This window comes from Labrus bergylta, chromosome 19 (genome assembly GCF_963930695.1).
Source record: "Labrus bergylta chromosome 19, fLabBer1.1, whole genome shotgun sequence".
In the NCBI taxonomy this organism is placed as follows: domain Eukaryota; kingdom Metazoa; phylum Chordata; class Actinopteri; order Labriformes; family Labridae; genus Labrus; species Labrus bergylta.
This window is the reverse complement of record NC_089213.1, coordinates 25,190,046-25,212,639: the sequence shown is the minus strand read 5'-3', so window position 1 is coordinate 25,212,639 and position 22,594 is coordinate 25,190,046. Positions and strand designations below refer to the sequence as shown.

The following is a 22,594-nucleotide window of genomic DNA, read 5'->3' as shown; positions in this document are numbered from 1 at the left end:
CATCTTCCTCAGCTCTTAATCTTCCTCCTCTCAGCTCTTCCTCCTCTCAGCTCTTCATCTTCCTCCTATCAGCTCTTCCTCCTCTCAGCTCTTCCTCTTCCTCCTCTCAGCTCTTCATCTTCCTCCTATCAGCTCTTCCTACTCTCAGCTCTTCATCTTCTTCAGCTCTTCATCATCACCTTTACAAACTGCTGCTGAGTCGTCTTCGCAGCAGAGAAGCTGGTTTGCTTTCTGTGTCTTCGACATCACCTTCACAGTCCCTCAGCAGACACCAAAACATCAGTTCAGTTTAAAAGAAACCCAATCATTACAAACTGCATCAAGTTAATAATGCACATTTTATGAGCACAGGGAGAAAGTGACTTCTCTTTTTGTAGTTTTTCTTTAGATGAAGAAATAAAAACATTAGATTCAGTGTCTCCTCTTCAAATCGTTTTTAAAGTTTAACAAGAATGTATTTCTCTGATTAAAGTTTTAAAGATTCAGTTTATTCAACTTGTGGCCTGGAGGCCTGACGAGGTCTCACTTGGAGGGGATCTGGGTTGGAGCTTTTACAAAGCGGTTACATATCCACACCATGTTATAGGACATTTGAGGGGGAAACAGCCAATAATATGATTCATATTGTCATGAAGAATCAAAGTAATGCTGCCAAATAGCTCTTTGGGATAAACAAAGCAAAATCATAAACATGAAGACAAACCTTTCATTTCCTTTGGCCGTTGAACTTTTTGACATTCTTCATGTTGATGGATGAGCGATTCCTTTTGGTCACCTGAGTACAAGGCCGGATTAGTACCCCCAGGGGCCCCTGGGCACTGAAGCTCATGTACCCCCATCGATACAATTAAAAAAAAAAACTTTAATTACTCATGATTGGTTTGCTAGCCTGTCGCTGAGCACAGATATGCTCGTTCAGCAACGCCCTCCTTTACTCTTAACACACATTCATACATCTTAACCAGAGGTCGTGTTAACCGAATATTCTCCGCCTTTGACAATTTTTTTTTAACAATGACGGAAAAATCTGAAGGCTGTCAGTCATTTTGATTCTACAATTCACTTAGCAGACGTTTTTATCCAAAGTGACGTACAACAGAGAGTAACTACAACAAAAGCAAGGATCTAGAAAAAAGGGAACAATATCAGTAAGAGCAAACGATCAGCTTTGAGTCCGATTGGACACACAGGTGCTGACAGGAAGTGACCAGAGGCAAAGCACAACAGTGATGGCAGTTCTTGAGAGCTCTAATCAGTATAGAAACCATCTTATAAGTCATCGTTATCAAACAAAAACTATCGTCATTACCATCATCATCATCAATAATATCGAGGCCATCATCATTAAGTTAGTAGGTATTGATGACATAATAATATAATATAATATAATACATAATAATGATCTCTTGTGAAAATACAGAAACTCTGGTACTTATGGACACACCTCACAGAAGAACAAAATATGGACATCTGTTTTTCAGGACCACCCCTCTCTATACAACTGTGGGGGTTTAGATAGCTTAGAAATATGCATGTCATAAACTCAAAGGACAACACAGGTCACAGATCCAATCGCTTGTCCAGATGTGGTCCCCACATCCTTAAAGAGTTAACCTATGTCCCAGGAATTTCAGACACTTCAGACACTTCAGAGGCTTATTTGAAATATTTTTTGCATCATATAATGCCCCCTAGACATCTGAATCCTGAATGAGCATGCAAACTTATGATATGCTAACTATTTTGCTGGTCATTAAAATACGATTCATGTGCTTAATCTTAAACTTGTTTGCAGGTCAGGTCAGACTGAGTGGCCTCTGTAAACTGTTAAGAGTCCGAAAAAAAGGCAGCGCATTGGCAATGAAGTACAAAGTCACAATGGAGTACAGCAGTGGGGTTTGTTACAAAATCCTGTTTGTTGGCACAAATGGTTATTTCTCAAATATATTTCCAAAAGATAAAAATAATTAACAGAAAAAACTACAATTAAGCATGCTGTACTTAGAAGTGGAAAAGTTTAAACCCATTTAATGACAGCATTAGGCTGCCCAATATTTATCTAAAGGATCATTTTAAAACAATGAGAAAACAAATGTGAAAAAGTGCACACACAACAGTTCTCGGGATCTATAGAGATCAACTTTTTTCCAGACAGGAAATTGTACAAAAGACTCATTAATATAAACATTTATGTTTTTCACATTTTACATTTACAGAACTAGACCAAACTCATGTATAATTCCAAGCTGTTCAGGTGCTCAGATGAGGTGAACATCTCCACTGTAGCACTCTACATGGTAACTTCTGTCACATGAAACCACTCGAATAGACTCTGCAGACCCCTGAAACAATCAACAAATGAGGGCAGATTGTTATGATCTTTTTCACAGTGCTTTATGTGCCAACTTAAACAATGGTTGGGCTCATCTCCGTTGGCAGTATGGGCTCTCTGCACGCTGCACACACAGGAGCTTGAACCCTGAAACAGAGAAGAAGAAGTTTCAGGAACCAAACAGTGCAGACACTCTGGGTGCAGCCTGTCTAGCAGGGTTTGGGTTCATCTTTTGTCGTGTTGATTGTTGTGTGAGACACTCACTTGTGGTAGTCTGTGACGGAGTACACTCTGCTGTCAGCGTCCACAGAGAAAGGCTGACCGTCCAGGCTCCGTCTGCAGACCACACAGCAGAAGCAGGATGGGTGGTAGGACTTCCCACGAGCCTGCAAGACCTGATGATGAAAAATTAGCTCATCTTTACACAACAATGAAAAGAACATTTACACAATTACTGTACCTTCAGGGCAACTTTTAGATACTATCTACATTGTGCTACTTTTTCTTCTATTCCAGTTTATTTAACAGGGAAAAGTTGTGCTTTTTACCTTGCCCTTTATTTAATACCTTAAGGAACTAGTTTCTCTGCAGATTTGGAACAAGTAGACAATATAGGGAGAAAAATCAGCATCAAATTGGAAAAAGATGAAACACAATTGATCCCCAGGGAGACATTCAAAAGCACTGCGATGTGGAAACTAGCCTATTTTTCTGCCAGCTTTAACATGATATATTCACTAATTAGTGCGTGAATACAAATTAATATGCATTATTCTATTTCATGAAAGTATGCTTTAAGTGATAATGTCCTTGTGTATTTTTAATTTCAGCTTCTTTCTACTTCTTCAAACAGTTCAGAGGGAAAATTTGAAGATTTTACTCCATAACATTTATAAAATATTGTATTTGGTTTTTTTGCAGATTCAGGTTAAAACAGCAACTATTATTTAAAATATACATAGTGATGAATTCAATTGAGACTTTATTTGTCCCTTCACATGGTACTGAGTAGATAAATTGTTAAAACTTGCCCCACTTTTACCAGCTGCATCAACAAGTCTTACCAAAAAGTCGTCCTCACAATAGATTCTTCCTGACACTGTATAAAACGACTTGCCACTGAGCTTTTGACCTAGAAAAACACAAGGACAAGCAACAAGGAGAATATTTGACATGGTGTAAAGTCTGATAACATAATGATATAGGAAATCAACTTTCATGTCAAAATCTAAAATTCTTTATTTCAACCGGTTACATTATTTTTGATGAAATAAAAGAAACCATAAAAAAACAGAACGTTTTTTTCCCCGATAGCAACTCACTCACAATAGATTATATTATTCCTCACATAATTGACGAGATAGCGTTGTTCTATTTTTCTGTCCACTAAAAAGACTTTGACCTTAAGACCAAGCGGCAAACTCCAGTGTTGAAAAAAGAAGACAATGCTGAAGTGTAAAATCCTGCAGTTCATCAAGTGTCCACTAGAGGCTGACTGCAGAAGCACAGGGAGTCACATACACACCCATTCAAAAGAGACAGTTTTTACAGCAGAGATGAACATGTTTACAGCCTGGTTCTAAGAACAGAATAGGTCTGATTAGCTCATGTCTGGATGGGCACACACTGTGGGGGGGTTGAATTTCTTGATGACTCATCCGTTTTGATTTCATGAAGGAAGTGCGTAGCTGACCTGATTGTGGCAAGCCTGAGTGAGGGGGCTGGGGGCCACGACTTGCCACTGGTGGCTCAGTGGCAAGTCGTTTTATACAGTGTCAGGAAGAATCTATTGGTGGTTGTGATGTAACGGTTTGTCAAGAGCTCCGGCTCTCAGCCTGTTGTAGGGTTGACTGACAATTAGGTTGAGACAGCACTTCCAGACTGGCGACAGCCATTGATGGGACCCCAAAGCCCCCAGCCCCCTCACTCAGGCTTCATCCATTAATCTGTCTATATGGTTAAGACACACGTACACACACACACACTCAAACACTGGTGGCTACGCCTCCAAGAGAAATTTTAGGCCCTGAATTTCATCATACTTCCATGAGCAAACCTGTCATCTATTGGTTAAAAAAGAAGTGAAGAAACCGATATCAAAGGTTGGGGCCACCAAAAGCAATCAAGTACTTCCCCTATCATGTGATGATAACAACTGTTCAACAGTCAAACTGGCTTCACCTGTCTTCACCACCTCTCCTGCTTTATTTAAATAAGTAATTTTAAGTTTTCACAATTAATCCTGCTTTTTCTCCTTTATGAAACCCACCACTTTTAAACCTGATTAGCTTCATTTATGAGCAATAAAGGGGGCTTTAGACCCACACGTTTCAGCCAAACAATCAGGGGGACTCACTGCAAACGCTGCAGGTGAAACAATCATCGTGGAATAAATGTCCCATGGCTCTGACAGCTCACTCTTGTCCGTACACGGCCTTATTGCATCCGGTACAGCTTCCTGAATTCAAAACACAAAGAAGAAATTCCCCAATTGCAGCCTTTACAGACAAGAGCCCATGCACATGTTAAATATTCATGTCTTCAGCAGAGCGCTAGACGAGAGAGATCCACCATGAAACATCTTTATTTGTCCTTCCTTACCAAAGTAGTTGGAGTTATAAGTTGGGTCCATGTTTGTTGTATTTTCTCCCCGTTGTCTCTGCCTGCTGCCTACAGTACGACTGTCTGTTGGTCTAATTGTATGTGCAGAGCAGACAGCTGTGAGGGGAGCTGCTATCCCGGTTTATGGGTGTAGCATTCGGTGCTTTTGGTCCCTGTGGGGGCAAAGAGTCCTCAGACCCCCTGACTCCTGAAGATTGGCTCGCTGAGTGGGTAGGAGGCAACAGATGAGTCCAACAACTCTTTTAGCACACCACAAATCTGACAATCAGTCACTGCTGGTCCATGGGTCTGCTTTTACAAAATGATTGACAGTTTCTCTTTGAAATGCTTGTTTTGTTTCTATAAACTCTCTACAAGGTCAGACTAAAGACTATTACCTGGAGACGTGAGCCTTTTTTCTTACTTTCAGCGACAGTGATTTTGCAGTGGTGGAAGAATTATTCAGATTCTTCAGTCAAATAAAAAGTCCCACTATACAACAATGTGAAAATACTGATTTAGAAGTCAAATCCAATTGTTCAAATATTACAAAAAGTAAAAGTTAGCAAAATGAACTAATCAAAGGTTAAAGTTTACTCTGACAAATGTAAGATACCTGTGGGTATTATATTATTGTATGTTTATTGTATTGTATTGTATGTTTGATGACTTTAACATTAGCAGCACAAATATATCTATAAACGTGTCATGGCTCTTTATCCTGTATGGATATATGATTCTATCAAGTGAAACCAACACTGACTACAATTCAGCAAGGTCTCCTTTAAAAAATGACCTCTGCCCTCGTCAGTTTGTTCTGCAGCTCTTACACTTATGGCAAGACATGTACAGCTCGTTGTTCTTGTGTTACTGCCCCCATGTGGACTATTCAAGCCCTTCATGTCAGAGAATCAGATCTGCTCAGATAGAACAGCTGGATAGAAATGCTGGGGTTTATGCCAAAGAGCAGGACTGAATGTAACTGAACCCTTCAGTGTGTTTCCACTCTAAGTTTTTAGAGCACTTCTCTCTCCTGGTTGATCCTCTTATTAATGTATGTCTTGTCATTTTATTTAGGCCACATCTGCTCTTTTTAAATATGAAGTAAAACAGGAAGAAGACACCAGTCATGATGGTAAATGAATTCAAACCCCATTTCAGCCTACAATAAACAATAAAGAAGTTTTAAATGCATGTTTGACAAATGACGAACGACAAACAATACATTCATAGCTCACAGTTACAGATGATTATCCTTCTGACAATCAGTTTTCAAAGCACCAGAATGGAAACTGGAGCACATGTTTGTCCTGCAGTGGGTGGGGGGGGGGGGAGGGGGTTGAAGTGTGACAGCTGCTGCTGGTTCTTCTCTGAGGTCTGTTGTTGAGACTCACTGAAGCTGTCTCAATCCACCACACTGACACTGCAAGCATGCAGTCTGGCAGCAGCCAGACTGGTTCAGCAAAGAACCGTCAGTCATTATGGCTTTAAACAGTGTGTGTGTGTGTGGGTGTGTGTGTGTGTGCGCATGCGTGCGTGCAAGTGTGTGTGTTTTGTTCATCAAATGCATCTTTTTACAGTTTAAACTTTGCGTTTTTTGTATTATTCATAATTACAGCAGGGTCAATCAACTATAGCCTATATATGGTTTTAATTGTACTGTAACGGTTGAAACTGAGGCTCTTTTATGGCTATTGATTTTGTGTTTATTGGTTAGATTTTGCAGGGTTATTTGCAGCTAATGCTTCAGAAAAAGGTACACAAACTTTTGAGTGTTAAAGTGGCGCTGCCCTCAGGTTAGTTTCTGTGCAGGAATGTTTGTGTCATGAAGGCGTGTGGAGGCAGGTCTCCCACCTGTGGCTCTGCAACATGGGAGTTTTATTCACAGTAGAGTAGAGCTCACTATTATCACACAACAAACACACTTTATTTCATCATCATGTCAGGAGGTGGGAATGCCTCATAATCTGACTTTTATTCATAGTCCTAATTTGAGAAATATACCTGAAGGAACTGAATTAATGTTTTTTTAACTTTGCAATATTATTAAATGACATCAGGATTATTTGAATATAGGATATAATGCGTTTGCATGCTGGGTCATATTATTCTACAAATCTGGGGTGTCCAAACTTTATGTAACCTCTCATTTGAGCCCCGTTTCCACACTCTTCCCCTCCCTCATTTCGACTTCTGGATCAGCAGCACGATGCCAACAATCTCCGGCATGTTTGGCTGATTCTAAATAGGGCAGCCATTGTGCCACACGGGGGACGAGGTCACATACGGACTCGTGTTTTATCACAAGTCTATCACTGCAAGCGTTTCTTATACAGGGTGAATACGGAGGGCTCTTCCTCACCTCCTCCTCACCCGTCAAGTTGGGGCAGGTAACCCGTAACGTCTGCGCACCACGCCCTGCGCACAGGTAACGCGGAGCAGGAAGTGGCTGTCAGCGACGCTGCTGCTTTTAAGTGAGTGAAAATGCGGCTGTGTGTTTGAGAGATAAACAAACTTTTGGAAACAAGTAATGTAAAAAAACGTTTTGAAATATATTGATTTTAAACGTTTAATCCTTAATTTCAGAGAAAATGCGTGTTCTTAACACCTGCGCGCTCCTGGGACTTGTTCTCTTGGCTGTCTTTGACTCATCAGGTGAGTTTTTTAATCTGTTCCAGCAACATACACTTGCTTTAGTTGCTTTGAGACCTCGCTGACTTCATTGTTTTAGAGGGCTAAACTTTTTTTTTTAAAAGTGCTCTGAAGTATCACAGAACGCCCGGATATTTATTGGTGTGCGTAATTTTAATTCTGTGCCAAGTGGGTGAAACACACAATTTACAGGAGTGCATTCTGTCTATCGTGCTCAAGCGACACCTAATGCAAAGTGTCAGTCCTGTAAAGCTCTGTGGAAACACAATAGAATCATTAACAAGACAGTTTTCACATTATTAACTGAGCTGACAGTGACGTTTATATCTCCACTCGCAGGATTACCGTTCAGATTTGACTTCTACACTGACTTTTTCCAAAGCTTTATGAGGCATAATGGAGTTTCCTGCATGAATTCATCATCCCTCCATTAATGATTGACCAGCAATCTGCTGCTCCATTATGAATATGGCGGGTTTTTGTGTGCTATTAGTTCTATTTCTTGGGGAAAGGTGTCTATGCAGCGTGCTGAATGTATGTTAGGCTATTTGGTAAGCCTACATAATCACACAAAAAAGCTAAATGTATTTTGCTGCGTAATGTGACAGTTTGAACCCTGTGACATCCTCGACACACCCTTTGTTTATGGTCACAAGAAGCTCTTCAGTCAACACTGTATGTGTGACTGCTGCAGCGCCTTGTGTTGCCTCACAAGTTCAGGTTGTGATTGAAGTTTCTGAGCGTGTGTGAAGACCTACACATGCACATATGTATGCACATAGATGACCCACTATTGAGAGTAGTTGGCACAATTACAGTTGTATGGTTGGCCAGTAGGATTTGTAAAGTGAAAAGGTGAGATGAGAAACAGGTGATTGTTTTGTGGCTGAAGGGGCTCGTTTGATTTAAAACATATGCTATGTGTTGTATTCTATAAGTAGAACAGGTAGGATTTACTCAAAGGTAGACTTTGTAAACTGAAAAGAAGCTTATATTTAAGGACAGGATTCTGAGGAAAACATGGCAGCCAATATTTTAGATGACATTGTGTCACATGCAGGCAACAACCAGACTATATATTTACACGTGACATTAGAAAATGTTGATGTTTCATTTCTAAAAATCAGAAAAAGTCTATTGAAATCTGGGTGGTGTTGTCACACAGTCTTATCTTGACCCTATTTGACCTGACATGTATTTTATGTATGTTGTTTTTGTTATAGAAATGTGTCATGTTTGATAAAAATGTTAAACATTGCTCGATTGAAGTAACCAAAGATTAATAAGACTTTATTTCCAAATTGGTAAAAAAAAATTAAAAAGATGTATTGGAGAGTATTCTGTTTGAATTTCACAAAAATGGCCTCTTTAATTTATTTAGAAAATGATGCTCCAAGAACTCATTTGAAACTCCTTTAAGGCTTTGACAGTATCGTACAACAATCGATGATTAAGGTGTTTTCTGTTTTAATCCGGCCTTGCTAAGGTCTAGTATGAAAGTGTTTGAAAGGAAAACTTTGCACCTGACAAATGAGAAACCTAAGCTGTCGAGCTGCAGGATGAGATCACAGACCTATCAGTAACAGTAGCATAATGCAAATATAAACATGTAGCCACTTTGTTTGCTCTAGCAGCAACAGCAAACTGAATATCTGGCTTATCTGTTGTTTTGTAACCTTGATATATCGATGAGGTGAATGTCAATCCATTTTATTCCATCGTCATCAGGGCCATGTTGAAAAGAGCTAAAACTAACTGTAGTTTTCACTTTTTAAATTCAATCTGATGATGCATTTTTTAATTATATAATAAAAGATATACTTCATTAAGCCCTCGAGGGGAAATTCTATTTTACACTCTGTTGTTGAACATGCCACACACACACACACACACAGGCTGAAATACAAACAGAATCCTGTGGACATGCACTGATGGAGAGATGTCAGAGAGTGATAGGGCTGCCCACAGCGAGCACTCCTAAGTCCTGAGCTGGTGGGGGTTCGGTTCCTTGCTCAAGGGCACATCTGCAGTGCTTGGGAAGTGAACTGTTGGACCAGTAAAAGTCTTGTTAACTGTTTTGTTTGTTCCATTTACAAACATGTAAGACAACAAAAGCAGCACATTCTCACTTTGTTCTCAGAGTTGTGGTAGATTAATTAATCTACATTTAGAGAGGTAGCATGGTCTCACTAGCAAAGAGAAAACTTTGATCTTAAGTGGATGTTGCTCTGAGTTTAAGTCTTACATTTGTGTGACGTCCAATTAAAACAATTAGACTATTTTCAAAGCAGCTGATATGCAGACATAACAGGACATCACTCACAGTGTTACTTGATCTCTAACTGCATTTTTCCCCCACCTTATTAAAAATCACATCTTTAAATTTCTCTTTAGTATTTTCAGCCGCTCTCCCTCTGGTTTCTTCCCTCAGAATGCATACAGATGTCGGTCCGACCAGACAAAGGCTCGACGGTGACGTTGTCCTCACAGCTGCCTTTAGATCAATGTTTGGTGTGTACGGTCAGCGGGGTGAATGACACACACACCTGCCACTCGTCTCTGTCTCTGGTCCCCGAGGAGGAGGTCAAATTGCTGTTAGACTGCCCCCAGCCCGTCGAGCAGGCCTACAATGTGACGATCTCTCGGACAATTGGTGAGTTCACTGATACACCAGGTGCCTCATAGTGCTGCAGATTTAATGCTCAACAGTGAGCATAAACAAGTCTTGTGAAGTTTGTCAGGGAAAAAAGGTGCAAAAAGGATGGATATTTAATTACTACCCCATTAGGAATATTGTTATTTGGAAGCAAACCTGTAAAAACAGAACCAAAATAAAAAAGGAACTTCTCCTTTACCCTTCTAATAAAAGTTTTTGACCTTGTCTATGTCGAAGGTAACTTTCTGGGGTTTATTTATCAGAATTAATTAATATTGTATCGAAGAATGTATCAAAATCAAGCTGAAACAATGTGAAATGTAGACTTAGACATGAAACTCAGAAATACACCCAAATATCTACAATTTGACTAACTTGGATCACCCTCGTAGCTGTCAGCGTTTGTTGTTGTTGTATACAATGGAGCTGCTGCTGTTTTTAATCAACCCTAAAAAAACCCTCTAAAGATAATCTGCTCAGTAGCAAATATCAGAAAGACACAGTTATCCACTAGACGGAGAGCTAAACTTCCATTCATCAGACAGTGAAATAAAACACTTAGAATCATTTAAAGTGCGGGCGCCTGTAGCTTAGTGGTAAGTGCTGGTGACCCAGGTTTGAATCCAAATGTGTCTTCTTTCCTTGCATGTCATTCACCCACTGTCCTATCTCTACTATAAAAGCATAAAAAGCCCCAAAAGAAATCTTTAAAAAGAAAACAATAATAATAATTTAAGGTGAATACTCCCTGAACTTTCCACAAGTAAATGTTTCTTTCTCTAAAGAAGTCTTTCCACCTGCGAGCTCCCTTGACATATCAACTGATCTACTTCTGTTAAGCAAAAACTTTATGTGCTTCCACGTTAACCCTCAATCCATAATGCTTCAGATATGCTTTATATTTTGTGGTGCTAGGATAAATTGAAGGTATGAATTAGCAAATGTCAGGTCTATACTGATAAATTACTCATAACAAAAGTCAGCAATTGAATATTTCCCTCATGCTCTACATTCCCTGAATATTTCAAAAACTGAAACACATAGGGCAACAGTTATTTAGCAAAAATCTTCTTATTTGTTCTTAAGTCAAACATCAATTCAAAATGACTTTAAAGTTAAATCCATTGAATTAACATCAGAACCTAATAGACCTGTACTTCCACTTTGCATGGGAGCTCACGTCTTCAACTGTTTGTCTTTCAATGTAATCCAGAGTGCACTAAGAATGCCTGCAGCCCCGCAACAGTGGAAACTCAACCCTCCATCCTCTCAGAGCTCACCAGGACCTTCACCTGGGAACTGAAGGCACCTGAGAAGACAGTTGTGAGTCTGGACATCCTCGGCGATGGACTGATGGAGGCGTCACAATTATGTCCCGATGGATTTCAGTATTCGGTGACCACATCCCAAACAAACGGCAGAAGCCAGACTGAATATTGTCGAGGTGGTTCTGTGACTCGTCTCGACCTTCCAAGTGAAGCTGTTGTGTCTCTGCGAGTCAAACCAAAGGCTGAGGTTGAATCTGTGCTGTTCCAGGCCTCTGCAGGACCACTGAGTAAGAAAAAAACAACTGAATACAAATTATTATAAGACACCCTTCAACGATACAGCAGCAGCTCGTCTTTAGTTAAAAAATTAGTTTAGATAATTTACCTGCCATTTACAAACGTCAGGTCTTTGCTAAAAAATAACTTAATGACCAAATAACAACAGTTAGCATGAACATGTTACGATTACATTCTACGCTCCTTTAATGTTGCAAATACTGAAAGCGTGAAACTTGTTGATTTGTTTTGTTGCCAATGGTTTAATAAGATGTGTTCTTCTCCTACAGGATAAATCTATAGCTAGCAGCTAACCAAACTAGCTTAGTTAACACTCAAAGCAGGTGGAAACACAATGGCTGTATAAGTAAAGTAATGTACACAGATGATGTGTTTTTTTAATCCATTCAGAGACAAGAAATATAAAAACTAGATGTTGTTCAGAGATTAACCTATGTGTCAGACAGCTTCTTGGTGGAAAACACGAAGAAACTGAGATTGAACAAACAGTTAACAAGGGGTTAATAAGTTATGAGCTGTTGGGAGGCTGATTCAGTTACTTCAGATTCATGGCAAAGTGTTTTCTTGTGTTTACAGTCTGTCAGCTAAGCTAACTCAGCTAGCTGCTAGTACACATTTAAGCTAGGTATGAAAGTGTTGTCAGTTTATCTTAGTATTGGCATGAAGGTAAATACACATAATGACATTCATCATTAACTTTTCCTTAAATGTAGTAATGCAACATGGAAAGGTGGTTGTTATTAGGAACTAAGAGAGGACTTCACACCAAAACATAGTCATGGATTCATGACTATTTTTTTCCACCCAATCCTTTATCTGTGTCTCTTTCTCCTTTGCCGCCACATTAGAGGGCAGAACAATGGTCTTATCTGTTGGTCCCAACACGACTGTGACCCTGAGCCGGGATCCCAATGAAGCAGAATGTGACGTGTGCTCTGTGAACGGCTCCAGTCCAAACTGCAGCCCTACAGAGAAGACTCTGACTAATGTTGAAGCGCTTGAGTTCGGCTGTTTGAAACCTCAGGATGTGTACAGTGTGAAGATGAACAAGAAAATAGGTAAGAATGTAGACTGCAGTTCAAAATAAAGTTCACCTATCAAACCAAAATCAAGCAGGAAGTAAAGTACTCGGCTTAAGACGATACAAAAATTCAAAATAAAAGCCTATGTGCTTAAAGAATATGGTTAATCATGCTTAATTTAGATATTAATCGAAACTAAAGAACTGTTATTGTTTGACAGCCCAATTAAATATATTAAAAACTCTGAAATGTACAAATGTTCTACATATACCGATACATTCAGTACATTTATTATTTGATTTTCATTTTGGTTCTATTTGTGAGATTGATTTAAGCAATTGATTGATATCTTTAACATTTTTCTTTTTTGTCTCTCAGCATGCACACAGAGCTCCTGCACTCCTGCTGCAGGAGATGTTGAACCCAACCTCTTCAGAGACTTTAAAAGATCCATCACATGGGACATCAGTGTACCAGAGAGGACTGTATTATCCTTGGACTTCCCTGGTGACGGATTAAAGGAGATGTCCGGAGCAGAAAGTTGCCAAAATGGGTTTCAGTACTCAGTGATTACAACTAGAAGTGACGGAACAATCAAAACCAAAAACTACTGTAAAGGCGGCGCGGTGTCTCACCTGGAGCTGCTCGGAGCGACAACTGTGGCTGCAGAGGCACCAAAAGATGGAGAGCTGGACTTATCCGCCTTCACTGTCAAAGTAGCACCAAGAGGCAAGTGTCTGTTGTTTTCACACTGTTCCTACAGAAAGAAAACATATCAATACTTGTGTACAGAACAAAAGAGACAAAAAGATGCTTCCATGAATGTCTCTAAAGGTCTTTCAGATTGCTCTTTTCGATTTTCATGGCCTTGCAGTTTGTTGGAAGTTTTATTTTTCAGGCACAATGCTCGTTTTCTGAAGGTGAAGAAAAAAGATAAGTGAACTAAATATATAGAAAGTATAGAAAGCTACCTCTTACCTACTGTCCCTACTGTCCCTGGCAAAATGTTGAATGGACACCCTTATATCAAATAAATATAAATAAATTACATTTTTAATATTTGCAAAATAGTGCAGTGGTGTTTAAATGAGTATAACAACAGCTATTTTAAAAGAAAAATAAAGAGATGTTATACTAAATAATAATCTAAATGCTAACTTTGGCAATTAGATGAACATGTAAAATCCCACCACTTCATTCCAAAAAGTCTACATAACTACGAATCTACATAAGACGTTACAACTACATGAAATATGTTTAACTGTTAATATAAATTTACATGTAACAATATCTCTTTTCTTTCTTTCTTTATTATGCATCCTTTATTAATCCCACAAGGGGATATGACTTTTACCCTCTGTCTTTGTTTCCTCTTCAGGTGGCAGAATGATGTCTGTGATGCCGGATCCTAACACCACGGTCATCATCAGAAAGATGAGTGACGAGCCTGAGTGCAGTGTGTGTGAGAAGAAAGAGCCTTCATCGATATGCAATCCAAGAAAGCTGACGCTGAGCGTTCCTCGCACCACCTCTGTGGAGTTTACCTGTCCACAGCCTGAGGATGTCTTCAGTGTGGAGATCAACAGAGAAATTGGTGAGAAAAAGGAAGAAAAAAGTAAAGTATTCAAACTTTTTAAATTTACTGATGACCAGAAGACTCTTGTCTGAAAGGAATCATTAAAAGGAAATGATCATAGACATTATCATAGAACCGGGCAAAAAAACAGTTTAAAAAAGAATACATCATGTTCAGAGTCATTGTATTGGGAGACCTGCACAAGTTAAGATGTAACCCAGTAATGTTCGGTCGCTTAGGACTGAGTTTAGCTTGCCAGGTTAGTTGCTACATAGGCATCCTGTAAGTTACAACTGCATTTTTTCACCTAGCTTATAATAGTCCTACAGTTGTTATGGTCTTTCTTTTTGAAAGGTGGGATACCTTTGGGGGGGGGGGTGTCAGGTGTGGTTTCTCAGCGTTACATTACATCGCTCAAAAATGTATGATTTGTCTTGTTGAGCGGAAATGGATGTTATTGCACTTAACCAGGTATTTCTTATTTATAATAATAGTCACAAGAGTAATTATTTCTCATTTTGAAATGAAATGCTGATTATTCTTAATTTTCATGATTTAAAATGCCGCCGTTTAACTCAAACTGAACTGATGTTGATTATATGGTCTGTTTAACTCAAACTGAACTGAACTGATGTTGATTATATGGTCTGTTTAACTCAAACTAAACTGAACTGCTGTTGCTTATATGGTCTGTTTAACTCAAACTAAACTGAACTGATGTTGATTATATTGTCTGTTTAACTCAAACTGAACTGAACTGCTGTTGTTTATATGGTCTTTTTAACTCGAACTGAACTGATGTTGATTATATGGTCTGTTTAACTCAAACTGAACTGAACTGATGTTGATTATATGGTCTGTTTAACTGAAACTAAACTGAACTGATGTTGATTATATGGTCTGTTTAACTCAAACTAAACTGAACTGCTGTTGATTATATGGTCTGTTTAACTCAAACTAAACTGAACTGATGTTGATTATATGGTCTGATTCCAGACTGCACGGAGACCTCCTGCTCAGGTGACATCGTTCAGGCAGAGTCCTCACTCTTCCCAGACTTTAACCGAACCTTCACCTGGGATCTGAAAGTCGTCTCCACTCGGGCCTTCCAGCTGGACTTCCCAGAAGCGGGCATGCGGCAGATTCCCAAAGAGGAGACCTGTCCGGACGGGCACACGTACTCTCTTGTTACTTATTTCCGAGGCACAGCAACCATTGGTGTCTTTTGCAAAGGAGGAACTGTGACCAACATCCTGGCTCGGTACAAAGGCCGTATGTCCTTACAGGTACCTGGAGACAGAAAGCTGGATCCTGTCAACTTTAAACTCAAAGTTGGGCCTGAGACCAAGAGTAAGTTTGTTTTGTTATTGTTGTTGTTGTTGTTCCATCTGACATACACATACACACACACAGACACATATCAGAAAGTCAAAGTAATATTGAGATACTCATCAAAAGGGTTAAAATTTAATATCCATACAGCGATATATCATGACCCTGACTTGTATGGTACAGTCATGTCATTGCTGGTGCAAAATAACGTAGATTAATAAACACAGATTAGTCTGGCAGTTTGACTCACTTTGTCACTACTTCCTGATCCTCACATGACAGTGACTCTGCACCCTTTGTAAGAGTCATTAAGTATTATCAATTTGATCAGATATCCTGATAAAGTTTTATATTTATATCAATCATTGCATATTTGCTGTGTAGTAACTAAAGATGCTCTGATTGTACTTTTTTGCCTGATTCCGATTTTTTCAAGATCTGACCCGCTGATACCCATTTTCTTTCTTTAAAGAACTGCAATGGATAGGACAAAAATAATCATTTTCAAACATTTCTTAAATGGAAATGGTTTTATGCGTGTGTAAATACACCATTAGTTCCCTTTTTAAAAGCTCCTATGAATGGATATTGATGACTTCCTTTGTACGATATTCTCTCCTTGTTTCTCACCAGTACTTGCCATAGTGAAAGTCAACCTACCAAGAGGTGTATCAGACACTAACTTCATCACACCAAACTATCCTGATGATTTCCCCGACAAGCAGCAGATGCAGTGGAACTTCACGGTGCCCGGCATGCACAACTACACGATGCGCTTTAGTGACCACACGGCTCCAGAGTGCCTCAGCGAAAATGTAGAGGTGGAGTACCAGAAAGAGGGCGAGAAGGTGACCAAACTGACTCTGACGGATCCTCAGCCCAAACATCAACAGGGCAACTTCAACATGGTGCTGAAGAACTGTGAAACCAACAGGACGCTGCAGGGACTTACCCTGAACTACAGAGTGTCTTTAATGAGGAGTGGACATCCAGGTGAGGAGCTGCCCATTTTGATTATTTCACTTTTTTACATTTTAGACAACTTTGTTTTCCAAGCACATTTCAGTTGAGTTTATACATAAAAGTAGAAATTTTAAAGCTTGTTGACATATTTGTCAAATGAATCACATAATGTTCGCCTCTGAATTAGTGCTGATCTAGAGTCTCTTGGGGCCCTAGGCAAGAATCAGTTCAGGGGGGCCCCTCCACAACCAGCGTTCATCACCATCATGTCTGCCAGTGTCCCGACACTTACTCCTCTTCCTCTTTTTTCCTTTTTCTCTCATTTTGTCAAATTTTGGTATTCACAGTAATAATGCCTGCAACCATTAGCAGGGCGACAAGAGTAGGTGCTGTCAGATGGGGGCCCCTTAGGGAGGTTTCCTACTGTAATTGTAAAATTTGCACATTTTGGTCCACTGCTTTGGTTTCAGTTTGTGAGCCCTCAGGGGCCCCCTGCTGGTCTGGGGCCCAAAGCAGTTGCCTGCCTTGCCTGTTGACAAGCAGCACCTCTACTCTGAATCTCTGAACAAAGCTTCAGATGAAAAATACCTTGGACACATGATCCAAACGCTCCAAACGAGGGGTGTTTGGGTTTTTTTTTTCAAACAAAGATGGAAAAAAGATAGAATTCAATGATTCAGTATATATAAATCTTTTCTGTTGTCATTTCAATCATTTTTATTCCACAAATGACAGTAAGTCTCCAAAAATCTGATTGGTGACACATAAGGGTTCAACATTTAGGATGTGTGAATACTAACATTTTTGACAGACATGATTTTACATAAAACATTTGGACCGGTCACAGCTTTTACTTGTTCCCTGGCCCAACAGGAAAGCTGTGAAAAAAAGACTATTTAAAAACAAAACCAAAATGTTGTCCCTCCATGTTGTTTTTCTCTCTTAGTCCTGTGCACAGTGGATCTGACTAAGCACAAAGGAGTGTCCCTGCAGATAGAGAAAGTTGGTTCTGATCCCTATTGTGAGATGAGCATTGACTCGAAGGTTGAAGAGAAGATACATGTGGCTTCAGGCACCAAGGCTGGCCTGTCGTTCCTCGACTGCCCAAATGAAGACGTGCGGCTGACAGCCACTAAAGTTATTGGTGAGATATTTTTATTTGGCCCGTGTCTTGTGAATGAACAGAGCTTACCGTCAGGTGGATTTTATCACAAAGAAATATTTAAGACAGAAAATAAGTCACACTACCAATTGTTGCCAAATGATTTCGATCATTACCAGGACTTTGGTATTTTTTTTAATTTCCTAAATTATGGAAGTCAGAAAGAATTAATTAAAAATTACCCCCCCCCCCCCCCCCCCAAAAAAAATAAAATATAGAAATGAATTATGATCTATGTTATCTCATCTTTGTGTTTTTCTCATCTCACTCTGCATTCTTCTGAACAGGTTGTCAAAACATGGCGTCGTGTTCTTCCACTCTCCTCACGGTTCCCAAACTGGATTCTTGTCTACAGATGCCCCTTCACAGCTTCACCTGGCACATCACCCCCCCCGAGGACGGCACGGTGGATCTGGTGTCGCCCACAGGGAGTCTACGACAGTCGCTGCCCGGCCAGGAGTGCAATCAGTCGCTCTCCCTGCATGTGTTGGAGGGCCACAGGTTTCCTGTCGGAGACTTCTGCTTTGACGGAGCCATCCCCAAAGTTCAGGTGCACTCCAACGTCTCCATCACAGCCACAGTCCCAGACTTCAGCAAGACCAGCGGACCTTTTCTCAACGTCAGCTACAGTGAGGAGATCCAAGGTAAGACATGACGGAGGTCTGCATACATCTGCAGATTATTTTAGTAATTCAGAAGTTATTTTTATTGAACAGTTTATCTGACCAGCGCTCTATAAACATTTCAATTTGTTATCAGACATGGATTCTAAATTCCAAATATCAATGTTTGAAATAAATCGCTGACGATCACCGAGCAGATCAGGAATGTTAAGATTGGATCTTTATACGACTCATATTACAAGATCATCTGAGCAGATAATCGGTTCCGAGCAATCTTGAGTCGGGAGCGACCCCATGATTGTCGGAAGGAGGGATCTGACCTCAAGGCTTAGGCACAGCAGTTTTAAAAACGTTTTCTAATCGTTGGTTAACATTTTGAGTGTTTTATCATTTCCTGAGTATTCATCAGCAGCAAAAGAAGCAGAAGGATTGAACAAATAATGAACCTGCCAGGGACTGCAGATGAAAATTTGCCTGCATGGCTAAATCTGGCACATTTACATGTGTGACTTCGTTGCTCTTGTTAATTAATGTGCGTTGTCCCTTTTAAATAAAGAAATCTAAAATCTAAAAAAGTAGGCTTCCGCAAAAATGTTAACCTAATTTAAGGTAGAAATGCAAATGATCTGTTTCAACTCCTAAAATATCAAAATTAAGCTGATTGTCTTAGTCTTTTGAAAAAATAAGTAAATTCAAACGTTTTAAGGTCTGTGTCTGTTCATTGAAGTCATCCCCTACAGGTTTAGAAAGCTACATTACACTACATTTCCTCCATTCAATAGACCAAACTGTTAAAGCTTATGTCTGTTTTGTGAATTAGCTGCACACAATGTATGTCAAGTTTTAATAATCCTACTATATACTGTCTAAACTGTAAATGTGGTTCAATAGAGCACATTTACTTTATATGAGTATTCCACACAGGGGCACTGTTGTACTACAAATGTTTGAGAGTACAGTACTCTGCATCATTTCCATGTCTTTACAGAGACCATCATTTACAATATAAATCCGACAACGTCGTCTCCGACCCTGCTGGCTACCCCCAACTGGCCTGGGGGCATGAGGCCTTCAGCCACTCTGTCCTGGATCGTCAATGTCCCGAGCGGCTACAAAGCACACCTGCAGTTTGTCAACGTCAGCCAGCCCAAATGCAAAGACAAGCACACCTCCATCAGGGTGAAGAAGCTGGGGGAGGAGGAGGAGATGTTTAGCCGCAGAGAGGACAAGCAGTCGGAGGACAAGCTGCTTGTGGATCAGAGTTTCTACCTCAACATGTCCAACTGTATTCCAGAGGAAGGAGACTTTGGTGCAGTGACCAAAATCGTTCTTGAGAAGTCATCCAGTAAGGAAATAGGAATCATTCAGGCCTTTGACCTCTTGTTTTAAGAATATATAAACACCTAACATGAATAACTCAATGAAAGGACTTCATTCTTCTCTTCTGTTTGCTTCTACAGATTTGTTGGCCATTCTCCTGGGGATAGCAGGAGCTCTTTTACTTTTGCTCACAGTGCTGGCTGTTGTGTGCTTCATTACAAAGTGAGTTCACATGCAGCAAAGTGTCTTTGTTACGTGTGAGAGTTTGAGTTTAAATAGAATGGAAAAAGGCTAGAGTCTTTGCTTTTAGTCTAAATTGGAAAAGGTGAGAACAAACGACATTACTGAGTCTTAAAGTGATAACTCCAGAAGAGTTTCATACATGTCTCCTTTTTTTTGCGTTTCCATTTTGGCCAGATTCCTGGACTTTAATCTCTTTTTCCATAAATTAAGATATTGAGTTAGTCTTTGCTTCCGATTGGCTGTTACTGCTTAACGGATGCATTTGATGATAGAGTAAAAATTGTTTATTCTAAGGTCAGTTCTTCAGTAGTGAGTCTGAAACAAGCCCAAATTTGTCAAAATAATAACTGAATTTATTTATTTAAAAAAAAGATTCAAACACAAACAAATGTTTTACGTGTGATTCTTAGAAACATTTCCTGAATATGGGCTCTGTGTTTAAAGCACAATGCTTGAAGCATCACGTTTTTAGATCTCAACTCATGAAGTGAAACTTATTATTTTGTATTTTTAAATCCTTGTCAACATCCTGGTTAAAGCTTTAGTCAACTCTTTCTTATTGTTTGTTTCCTGCCTTCGTCTTTTCAAACAGAAAGAGGAAGAAAGACAAGATGAAAAAGGAGGCATCCATCTACATGGGCAAAGGGAACATCTTCCGCCCAGGTGACAGGCACTTTAGCAAAAGCCGATCTGACAACGAATCTCATGTCTACACTTCAATTGATGAGACGGTGGTGTACGGCCACCTGCTGGCTGACTCCACCTACTCGGACAGCATCCAGGATCATTACAAAGGCATGCAGCAGGACTCTTATCAAACATTTACTGGCCCCACTGATGGAGAACTGCCTGTTATCAATGAGCCGGATAGCGAGCCTGAGATGGACCATTTCAACACATTCCTGAACCCTTCAGAGACTTTCATCCCGTCTCGCCCGCGCACTCCCATTGAGCGGCAGGACAGCCTTGGCTTCCAGGACCGCAGAATGATGGACAATGAGCTGTACACGTTCAAGAGCACAGGTGATATGAACACTATCCAGCTCTCTGCTGCTCACATGAATCCACAGCCAACGATAACAGAAGATTCCCTGTAGTGTGTTAGGACTGTAATCGCACGATGGACCGCTGTTACTGAATTCTTGTTTGAGCACCAGGTACCCCTGGACTCTCCACATGTGAACTTCTGTGCCTCGATAATACTCAGGGAAAGAGAGTTCATGGAGCTCCTGAATGTATGATGTGTACATTGTCTTGTCAAAATCAGTAATTTCTGAGGGATTAAGAGTAGAAGCTGTGATCTTTTCAAGGAAGTCTGGTAATTTGGGAGATGTTTGCGCCCTGCTGAGAGCCCGATGAGAATATTATAGAAGTTTGATAACATGTTTTTAACTCAACCTTGGGGGTAGGCTACTACTTGTAGATGGTTTGTGTTAGTTTTTCAGGTACAGGCTAACTGTTGTCCCCTGTTTTTTGGCTTCACTTACTGATAAGCTAACCGACATTTCGCTGTAGCCTACTCCGCAAACATTGGTCATTGGTCAACATTGGTCCAGCTTTTCATCTACGTCTTTGTAAGAAAGCAACATAGATGTCTTTGGTATTTCTTTAAAATTTAATTGGTTTAGTTTTATTAAATTGATGCACACATGTGGCATGATTTAGGCGCAAGGGGGGAAAAGGTGCAAGTACCTTTTGGTCCATGTGTTTTTATATTGTTTACTAGTTGTGTGTTTTTACATTACCTGTAAATACATTTTTGTTTTTGCAATAAATTTTAGAAAAATTATCCAAAGAGGAAATGTTTACTTCTTCAATTACTGTCACTTTCAGTTCTGCATACTGGATTGTGAAAACACGTTCGACCACAAGATCTCTGGCCATAAAAAATAAGTGTGAAGAAGAAGGGTGTGGAAGACCTCAGACTTCAGAGCAATGCAGCCCATGTTTAGGCTACCATGGAGAAGTTTGTTTTACTGGAAACAACAAAAGCAGGAGCCAGGTTTGCATAGTTGCACCACATTTCTTGCAGATGCTGGGTTTTAAATGAAACAAGACTTGTCTTGTTCATTGTCTTTTAGTGTCGACTTCACTGGACTTTTCCCCCCAAAATGTATGGAAGACAATTGCTATAGTTCTAGCTCATTATTTTATGGTAAATATGAAGGCTAACCCAAGCAGCTATAGCCACTGAAAAAAAATACTGTTATTAGGGGGAAATAGGCACGCAAATGCTTTAAAAAATATATTTCTCTTCTGGATATTCTTATGTCACATAGGGTTGTTTAACCAATTTAGAAACTACATCAAGTTAAAATATGTTAAATTTCAAGGTACTGGCAGGCAAATACTTTTACTGCTGGACAAAGTATGCTAGCTGTTTCCCTCTGTATTTGGTCTTTGTGCTGCAGGCTTGCAAGCTGCTGGTGTGAGCTAGTGGTGTTAATCTGGTATCTAGCATAAATATTGTTCCTTTAATAAATGAAAGCAGAGGAATGGATTTTTTTAATATAGTTTTTATAGTAAGTTGATGGTATTTTTTCTGGT

At 39.8% G+C, this 22,594-nt stretch overlaps 1 protein-coding gene across 2 annotated transcripts; it reads left to right on the top strand.

Annotated features, from left to right (window-relative positions):
• The first annotated feature begins 7,279 nt into the window (after positions 1–7,279).
• cdcp1b (CUB domain containing protein 1b) lies at positions 7,280–21,836 on the top strand. 2 transcript variants are annotated; one of them, XM_029278536.2, is made up of 14 exons: positions 7,280–7,407; positions 7,520–7,588; positions 10,017–10,238; positions 11,455–11,796; positions 12,655–12,864; positions 13,207–13,557; positions 14,207–14,422; positions 15,401–15,754; positions 16,370–16,729; positions 17,646–17,843; positions 18,149–18,505; positions 19,473–19,829; positions 19,945–20,026; positions 20,640–21,836. In XM_029278536.2, exons 2-14 carry the CDS (start codon positions 7,525–7,527, stop codon positions 21,142–21,144), a joined length of 3,618 nt encoding a protein of 1,205 aa, XP_029134369.1. In that variant the 5' UTR covers positions 7,280–7,407; positions 7,520–7,524; the 3' UTR covers positions 21,145–21,836. The 2 variants fall into 2 exon arrangements, with proteins under 2 accessions (XP_029134369.1, XP_065804304.1); XM_065948232.1 differs by lacking the exon at positions 7,280–7,407 and having other exon boundaries at positions 7,414–7,588.
• Positions 21,837–22,594: the final 758 nt, after the last annotated feature.

What these genes read in the sequence shown, in the direction of transcription:
- cdcp1b (XM_029278536.2), top strand. Translation starts at nt 7,525, where the DNA reads ATGCGTGTTCTTAACACCTGCGCGCTCCTGGGACTTGTTCTCTTGGCT. An exon ending in TGTCAAAGTAGCACCAAGAG is followed by an intron (nt 13,558 to 14,206) that starts GCAAGTGTCTGT and finishes TTTCCTCTTCAG; the next exon opens with GTGGCAGAATGATGTCTGTG. An exon ending in AATGAGGAGTGGACATCCAG is followed by an intron (nt 16,730 to 17,645) that starts GTGAGGAGCTGC and finishes TTTCTCTCTTAG; the next exon opens with TCCTGTGCACAGTGGATCTG.